At 42.7% G+C, this 8,982-nt stretch overlaps 1 protein-coding gene across 2 annotated transcripts; it reads left to right on the top strand.

The window, feature by feature from the left end:
- The first annotated feature begins 465 nt into the window (after positions 1 to 465).
- On the top strand, positions 466 to 7,557 carry LOC117866415 (protein ROOT HAIR DEFECTIVE 3 homolog 2). Of its 2 annotated transcripts, none has more exons than XM_034750619.2 (22): positions 466 to 758; positions 1,012 to 1,078; positions 1,213 to 1,315; positions 2,017 to 2,087; positions 2,174 to 2,237; positions 2,314 to 2,379; positions 2,483 to 2,530; positions 2,600 to 2,662; positions 2,733 to 2,789; positions 2,988 to 3,146; positions 3,274 to 3,342; positions 3,427 to 3,518; positions 4,022 to 4,100; positions 4,524 to 4,689; positions 5,094 to 5,218; positions 5,309 to 5,571; positions 5,711 to 5,780; positions 5,879 to 6,040; positions 6,132 to 6,236; positions 6,586 to 6,680; positions 6,831 to 6,927; positions 7,137 to 7,557. In XM_034750619.2, exons 1-22 carry the CDS (start codon positions 584 to 586, stop codon positions 7,374 to 7,376), a joined length of 2,436 nt encoding a protein of 811 aa, XP_034606510.1. In that variant the 5' UTR covers positions 466 to 583; the 3' UTR covers positions 7,377 to 7,557. The 2 variants fall into 2 exon arrangements, with proteins under 2 accessions (XP_034606510.1, XP_034606509.1); XM_034750618.2 differs by having other exon boundaries at positions 5,684 to 5,780.
- The last annotated feature ends 1,425 nt before the right edge of the window (positions 7,558 to 8,982 follow it).

The following is an 8,982-nucleotide window of genomic DNA, read 5'->3' as shown; positions in this document are numbered from 1 at the left end:
GATCCAAACACCCCTTTTGACTTCCCAAGATTCTTGGAATGACCTATAATTTGGGATGGATGAGTATGTAATAAAGATTCTGCTATAGGTGCAGTGCCCTATGGAACAATCTCCGTTGAAAAATGGTCACCGCATCAGAATCAAGTCCTTCAAACGAGAATCCCTAATTCCATCCAACTTATTATTTACTTATGATACTAAATATTAATTTAATTATTTTTCCACGCATTCCAACGATGCAACCTAACTCTTCTCGGAGCCACGTACTACGCATTAGAAGGCAAGGAAATTGTATGGTTTGCCACACGTATGCTTCGGAAGCCACTGGAGGGGTTCCTTGACCGTGTGTGATCGTGTCCTTTTTTGGGCCCTTTTCCAACCCTTCCGTCGCAATCCACCCGCCGTTTCAATTCCTTCCGTAAAACCACGTATAAACCCGCAGCGGCGGCGGCGACGCCACACGCCGACACCTGTCTCTCCCTCTCCCTCTCCTCTGCTTCCTCTCTAGCCGTTGCGGGTCGCTTCCGAATTCCGATCCCCCCCGCCGGCGGGTTTGCTTCGGAGCTACGACGAGCGAGGGGCGATGGGCGATGCCGCAGCTGGCGGCGGGGATGGCGGGGAGTGCCACGCGGCGCAGGTGGTGGGCGCGGACGGCGAGATGGACGGCGCCGCGATGGAGCGGTTCGCCGCCGCCGCGGGGCTCCCGGGGCAGGGCCTCTCCTACGCCGTCGTCTCCATCCTCGGGCCCCAGGGCAGCGGTACGTTTCGCCAGCCGCCGCCTCGGCGCCTCCCCTCCCTCCGTGGATGCTGCGTGATTTTCCCCTCTACGCTATGTTCGTCTCGGTTACGTACTTCCGGTGATCACCGGGGGTGAGGAATAGAGGATGTCGGGAGCAATCGCGGTGATTTCGTTTTGTTTCGCCAATTATCGTCATGTCGCAAGTTTTGTTTAGGAAGTTATTACTAAAATCCAAAACCTCTGAGCTCACGGCTGCTCTGCTCCGCGCTCAGGGAAAAGCACCTTGCTCAACCATCTCTTCGGGACAAGCTTCAGGGAAATGGATGCCTTGAGAGGAAGGTAAGCCGCCTCACCGCGGGCACCCAACTGCACGGCCGTGCCGGAACCGTCGACTTCATCAGCTGCTTTTTTGGTGCGTTGCGGTGTGCGGAATTCTGGACGCTTTTTGTTGTTGTTTGTTTGATTGATGGCAGGCACCAGACCACCAAGGGGATTTGGATCGCCAAGGCCGTTGGGGTCGAGCCCTTCACCGTTGTACTGGATCTGGAGGGGACGGACGGGAGGGAAAGGGGGCAGGTGAAAGTTTACTTGCAGAAATGTTCCTGAACAGAGTTTTTTTTTTCCTTTTGTTCCCATCATATCCATTTTTGGTTCCATGTGGAATTGATGGAGTAACTGTACGTTGCGCTATAGCATGTTCTCGTGTTCCTTGTACCTTATGTGCTGACAGATCTTCAAATTTGAAGTAGCTGCATTCCTATGTACTATTGCATCTAACCTGTCAAGAAGAAAATGGCTGCATTTAGTAATTAGTGGTACCTGGCTTGATTCACATGCAGCATTAGTGCCCTTGTTAACTTTGCTGTGATGATCTCCAGGACTACCATGCTGTGAGTAATGGCTCCGAAAAAGGGGCCACGTTGGTGATTAATGCATTTGGTTGCCTGGAGCTATACATGACCCTTTCCATGTTATTTACTAGTACCATCCTGTGCTGCCTGAATACAAGCCACTCATTTGAGCATCTATTATTTTCAGTGGAATTAGACTAACTTCATTTTTAATTAATCATACCTGCTATGAGTGCCGAGTGAAGATTTCCTTGCATCGCATCAACTTAAAATGTACATATTCAGTCATTTTGTTTCATAAATCTGACATTCGTTTCCTGTTGTGATGCTCTAGTGTTTTCAGTTTACCACTCGTGAGCCCCTAGTTACTATTGTATGATAATGTTATTTATCACTCAAATACTATTCTTTGTGTTATTGTTGCAGGATGATACTGCTTTCGAGAAGCAGAGTGCTCTGTTTGCTCTTGCAGTTTCAGACATTGTTATGATAAATTTGTGAGTTACTGTTCACATACTGATGCTTTATTGAAAGTTAAAATTTGGATGAGTAGAGAGATGTTTAATTATTATCTGTTCTGCAGGTGGTGTCATGACATAGGACGAGAACATGCTGCAAACAGGCCTCTTTTGAGAACGGTATTTCAGGTGATAGATATCTTCCAATAAGGCAGTGTCTGAATTCTCCCATTTTCAGTCGTCTTATTATTATTATCTCTTTAAGGTTTTGATGCGCTTATTCAGCCCCCGCAAGACGACACTGCTACTTGTTATCCGTGATAAAACAAAGGTTTGTACAGTTCCGGAGGCTGAGCTCCACTTTCTCTGTATATCTGCAGTCTGATATTCTTAGTTGGTTTGACTTTTCTGTGCTCTGTTTTTCCTATTTTTAGACCCCACTAGAGTTTCTAACTCAAGCTCTCAAGGAGGATATTCAGAAGGTGCCAATTTTTTATTATCTGCTTACCTGCTTTTCTCTTCGTCTCTAACTGTTGATCGTTTTCTACCAGATATGGGACTCTGTTCGGAAACCGGAAGCCTACAAGGAAGCAGCGCTTAGTGAATTCTTCAATGTCAGTGCATCAGTTTTCTGAAAGTGACACTTTCATGCATCAACTGACCTATGTTTTCTGCAATATAAAGGTGGAGGTTACTGCTCTGTCAAGTTATGAAGAGAAAGAAGAACTATTCATGGAGCAGGTACATTGGACGTTCAAGTACTCCATTTCTCTCTCTTTAATGTACCAGAATTCCCTTCGCTTCTCTGTTGGTTACAATTGCATTTGTTGTGGAACTTTTGTCTTCAATGGAACATACGAGCTCTGCATTAATGCATACCTTATTCCATTTTAATGCCTTATGGTGTACCATGTCATATTTATTTTTCCTTTCTTACAGGTTGGACAACTCAGGCAGAGGTTTTATCATTCAATTGCACCAGGCGGTCTTGCAGCTGATAGAAGAGGTGTGATACCTGCTTCAGGTTTCTGTCTCAGTGCACTGCAGATTTGGAAAGTAATACGTGAAAATAAGGACCTCAACCTTCCTGCTCACAAGGTTGCTGTGCAATTCTTTGCCATCAATGCTACAAAACTAAACAGTTATAATTGTGCACGTGAGCATGCCATCAATTTGTTTTTCAATACTATATATTGAAAATGTAACACTTTCTTCTGTTTCCTAGGTCATGGTTGCTACTGTTCGATGTGAAGAGATTGTGCATGAAAAGCTCGGGCAATTTTTGTCCGATAAGGTAACAGTGCTCTTGTGTCTAGCTCTGCATTATTTATTTAATTGACTGAATGGGGATTAATTATTGTGAATTTGTGATCTGCAGGGTTGGTTGGAGCTAGATGCAGCTGTAAAATCTGGTCCAGTACTGAGCTTTGGAACGAGGCTCGGAGCTATTCTCAATTCTTATCTATCAGGGTGGGTGATCTGACTAATCATTGCGGCGTTTCTTTTAAGAAAGTTAAGATAAACACAGTGGCTGTCATGAATTCAACAGCCTGAATTCGCTAGCTTTGACTACTTGTCGTTCTTCATTCTCTTGAGTCATGAGACACAATGCTAATGCATTTCCTTTCATGCTGCATGCTTAGACATTTATATGGAAACTAAGTTGGTATCTGACAATCAATCAATTTAATTACTGGTTTCCTTATAATGCCCTTGGTTTTTCTCCTTCTACTTCTAAAAATACCCATCCATTAATGCTTGTACTAGGATAAAAGCAGTCTATTCTCTTGAAACAATTTAACCTACAAACAGGAGCATGCAAATTCTCAAACACCGGGAACAGTATATTTTTACATCTGACTGGCCGTATTTTAGTCCTGGATACCCCACAGATGCAGAGGTCTCCTGAGCTAGCTATTTTGATTGGTTCTTGTAAGCCCATGTGACAAATTATCATACTAATTTTGTTGTAGGTATGACATGGAAACCATGTATTTTGATGAAGGTGTAAGAACTGCTAAGCGGCAACAATTAGAATCTTCAATGCTACATGTAAGTAACTCATTTCCAAATGGCCAATTTCACCTCTGATTTGAGAAGCTAGTTTATCCTACCTGATGATATCTGCTGATGAGGAGGGCCATAGTTAAGCTCAAGGACTAATATCTATGTTTGCTTAAGAATCAGTGGTTAATGATGAATTATTTTGTAAGTTGTTATTTTCTAGTATTTGAGTGTATATTCCAGTCACTGTGATCATAATGCAAACATCTCAGCCCTGTTTTTGGACAGCTAGATCTTTCCCGTGTGCTTCTAAGTCCTATGGGATGATGCATGCATAATTATGGCTGCTGTAATGTTATAAATGGGACATTTTAATAAAGGACAACTTCTTTGAAACTTAATGGACTATTTCACCTTCCCTATAGCTGGCCTTTTATTTCATAGTATCATGAGAGTAACTCTGTTTTGCAGCACACATATCCTGCTCTCGAGACAGTGATAGAGCACCTGCATGTTGTGACTCTGAAAAAATTCGAAAGTGATCTGGAACAATCATTAAGGAGCAGAGAGGGATTTGCAGCATCAGTTCGTCAGTGTGCTCAGGCTGCAATAGCAGAGTTTGATGCTGGACTGAGAGGTATGCGAACAACTGCCACTAGATGTCTTGGGAAGAAAATGTTTAGCCATCAAGTTAAACAAGATATTCCTTTGTCAACTACGTAACATTTAGTGAAATCTCATATATTGCTACAAAGTTATCCTCAACTCATTGCACACTTCAGGTTTCAGTAAGATTTTGCTTTCTGAGCTTCTGGTGGACAGTAGCATCAGTGCAATCCTAAGCTCATGAAGCCCTTTACCATTTTGTGTGTCTTTCTGGAACAGATGATGCTTATATAGATAGTTGTGCTATATGTATTCTCTCCTCTTAATAAAACACTTGCTCATGCGTTTTCTTTAAAAAATACTCATTATTATGTATCTTTTATATTTGCCAATCTACAATTCAGTGATGTCAAGTCCTTGTTCCTTTTTATGCAGATGCAGCAGTAAAACATGTAGAGTGGGATACTTCAAAATTTAGGAACAAACTGCTAGAGCATATACAAGCTCATGTAGAATCTATTAGGAATGCAAAATTGGCTGAACTAAAAGCTAATTATGAGGTTAACTCCCTTGATCTTGCAAGTTCTACAAGCCATGGTCATTTTCAGAACATTTCTTATCTTTTGACCTTTTCCCATTGCATGTTGCAGAAGCTGTTATCAGATGCACTTGCTGGGCCTGTACAATCCTTACTGGAAACTGGCGAGAGAGACTCCTGGGCTTGTATTAGGAGACTATATAGGCGTGAGACTGAAAATGCTGCTCTTGCATTCTCAGCTTCCCTTTCTGAGTTTGACCTGGACCAGACAATTTCCAGTGAGATGGTCTCAGACTTAAGGAAACATGCAAGAAGTGTAGTGGAAATGAAATCTAGAGAGGAAGCTGGAAATGTTCTGCTGCGTATGAAAGAAAGGTATACTTTTCTTCTTTTTTTTATTTGAAAAATTAGAAAGGGATAATGCAGTCCCAGTTTTCATGTCCTACTACCATAAGCGTGCATACCTTTTCTCCTAACATCATTGTAGGTTTTTCACTGTGTTGAGCCGTGATAGGGATTCAATGCCAAGGACATGGACAGGAGATGAAGATCTTTGGGCAATCACTAGAGAAGCACGCTTAGCAGTATTTATCCTTGACATTTTTTCAGCTAATCAATATTGCACTGACCTGATTCATAGTGTTTGTCCATAACATAGTCTGGATCTCGTGTTGCACTGCAGGCTTTAAGACTTATGTCTGTAATGGCAGCTATACGGTTGGATGATAAACCAGACAAAATAGAACGGGCTCTGATTACTGCTCTTTTAGATGGTGGACCCCTTTCCCAGAAGAGGAGTGTTGAATTTACTTATGACCCACTTGCTTCAAGCACGTGGGAAGAGGTTTTGCTGCCTACACTGCACCTGCATATTTACGGTTTATTAGGATGATATACAGTGAGAAATAGTTTGCAATACTTTTCGAATTGTGCAGGTGTCACCAAGGGATACACTGATTACACCAGTGCAGTGTAAATCCATCTGGAGGCAATTCAAAGCAGAGACAGAGTATGCTGTTGCACAAGCGATGTCTATGCAGGTATTTTTTTTTTTCAGTTGCTTCTCAATTGCTCATCATGTTGAGGGGTCAGTGATTGCATAACTATGATCCATGTTCACAGTTTTGTTTAGGGATGCAGGTGGGGCTGACGGGCAAACCCACGTCTAGGCCTGGGTTCGCGGGTCAGCCCACTTGCATCCGTAGTTTTGTTGCATATAATCAACTTTGAAACTGATTTCCTTGGTTTCACAGAATTCTGTTTCTAAATTTAGTATACTTTTGCTGGATCATTGGTATAACGTGAATTTTGATGAATTATGTTTATGATAGTTCAATCTGAATACATTTTGCTTATCAAACTCTTCCAATCTGAATTCTCTCCTGCCAGGAATCGCATAGGCGTAGCAAGAACTGGTTGCCGCCTGCATGGACTGTTCTACTTCTGGCAATTCTAGGTTACAATGAATTTATGTTTCTTGTTAGGTAATCATCTCGCCAAAATAATTTATTTATTCACTTTCCATCTTTGGTTAAGCCTAATAAGCGATTGCACACACTTCCAGAATGCAGATTTCATTGCTGGCACGTCAGCACGTGTAACTAGTGTAATCATTTTCTTTTGCTGATGAACAGGAACCCGTTGTACCTTCTAGGGCTCTTTGTTGCCTTCGTGCTATCATATGCCATATGGCTGCAATATGACATCACTGCTTATTTTCGCCATGGCACGGTAAGAACATCTCTTTACACAGACATTAGATCCAAAGTTGCTGCATAAAGCAGCGTTTCTGCTCCTAGAACCCCACTTCATCTGTTTTCACCAAGCAACATAATAATGTTCTTGTGTTTCTGCCTGATGCATTTCTGTGCAATTGTACTACTGTAGTTTTCACACTGATCTCAAAATGATTGTTATTCTTACGATTTTGCCATGTGCAGCTATCTGCTCTTCTTACGATTTTATCAAGACTGCTCCCCACAATCATGGACATCGTGACCGCGATCGTCAACATGAGCCACAGCCAGAAGCATTCCGCAAACCAGTCTCGCCACCCCCCGCTGCTCCATGCTCAGAGCCTCATGAACCAGACATGGCGACGGTCTCAAGTGAAGTACCAGTCTCCTGACTCGCCACCCCCGTCTTCCTCCGTGGACTCGAACAGCGGTGATGAATCCTGAAGTATGGAACCTGTGGAAAAACCAGACCAGTACTTAAGTAGTCTTCGAGAGTTTCTAATTGACAGAGGAAATTTTGTGTTGTGCTTTGGCTGTGAATCCCTTGATGTGTTAATTAAATGTACTATGGAATGAATCATAACTTGTGCCAGCCAGAAAAACAAAGATAGTGACCTTCTGCAGAGTTGATGGTAGTAGACTACACTAGTAGATTCATTCGTTTAAAATAACTCATAAACAAAGCACAAAGGGGGTGCCACTGAAAAGACTGCAGCTCTTGCTGCACCTGACAGGTTACAAAATGCATTGTAGCATTGCAAAAAGGAAAGGTATGGCCTAGATAGTGAAGTCGGCTCGTCTCTCTACAAAATATGCATGTATAGATTATAGAGAAGTCCAACCGAAATATGCGTGTATGCAGCTAGTACTGGACATGAGAGATTAGAGATGACACTAGAATAAACAGAGAGTAAGTTATTTGTTGTATGTGCCAATGCCTAATTATTATACCTATATATAAATGTACACGTATATTATAGAATTGCTATGTGATATTATTTGTTGGACTAAATCTCTTCACGACCACATGGAGGTTGATTAGGAAGGCTAGTTGATGAGGACATCGCTCCTTTAGTTACACATGATACTCCAATTATTCTGGAGGGACCGATCACTAGAGCTCGAGCTAGATTGAATCAACAGGTGAGCAGCTCCAATTATTCTGCAGGGACCAATCACTAGAACTTGAAATAGACAATTGTATCAACAAGTGAGCTCGTTCTTGTGTACTTCTTTTATTAATTTTGAGAATGGATTGCTACCCAATAATGTTATTGCGCTTAGGAATAATGGAGATGACCAGGGAGTACTTGAGAAGAAGCATGAAGGTGGAGAGGTCCAGCAAGGAGCGTCCAAGTCACACGGAGGCCCAATGCACATCAACTTCGAGTCCACCTCGAAATCCAGAAGCAGTCTGCCTTAGATTGGCCGCCCAGGCCGCATACGGAGTCGGATTGTGACGTTCTATATATGGATGGAAAGATAATTTGATAGAGCTTTCAATGGAGCTGGTCCCATGCTAAAATTCCATCAGAGCAATGGGAATCGTCGAAATAAGTGGATGTTAGAATCTGTTAGGATGCTGCGCCACCATCTTTCGGGCCGTTGGCCCGTGCATCATGTTGGAGCCCACTAGGGGTGCGTCCAGGGGTCTTGCACGCCCCTAAACACTTTATATTTAGTAGAGTCAGCTAAGTTAGGGTTTGAGTTTTACTTAGATTATTTTTGTCATTGACAGTCACCGTTCATCGGTTTGTGAGACCCCAACTTCGTGTGTTTAAATTCAAGATTTTTTGCAATTGAGTTACGTTCTTCCTTACCCTTGCTTGTGTTCTCGATTTGCATGCAGGGGATAGCCTTCGTGGCGAGGTCAACCGGGCTGTGTACGGTTGATAACCAAAGGAGAAGTGGTGCTTCGATTGCGGGGTTCGAATCTTGCTTATCAGAAGTCGGATCGAGTGTGTTGTTTCTCCACCATATCGAGAGTTATCTTCATCTGATAAAAGATCGGGCACCCTAGTTCCCATCCCTAGTAGTTGGTCACAAATCT

This window comes from Setaria viridis, chromosome 8 (genome assembly GCF_005286985.2).
Source record: "Setaria viridis chromosome 8, Setaria_viridis_v4.0, whole genome shotgun sequence".
NCBI classification, from domain to species: domain Eukaryota; kingdom Viridiplantae; phylum Streptophyta; class Magnoliopsida; order Poales; family Poaceae; genus Setaria; species Setaria viridis.
This window is presented reverse-complemented; position numbering and strand designations above follow the sequence as displayed.

What these genes read in the sequence shown, in the direction of transcription:
- LOC117866415 (XM_034750618.2), top strand. Translation starts at nt 584, where the DNA reads ATGGGCGATGCCGCAGCTGGCGGCGGGGATGGCGGGGAGTGCCACGCG. An exon ending in ATGGATGCCTTGAGAGGAAG is followed by an intron (nt 1,079 to 1,212) that starts GTAAGCCGCCTC and finishes GATTGATGGCAG; the next exon opens with GCACCAGACCACCAAGGGGA. An exon ending in CTTATTTTCGCCATGGCACG is followed by an intron (nt 6,928 to 7,136) that starts GTAAGAACATCT and finishes TGCCATGTGCAG; the next exon opens with CTATCTGCTCTTCTTACGAT.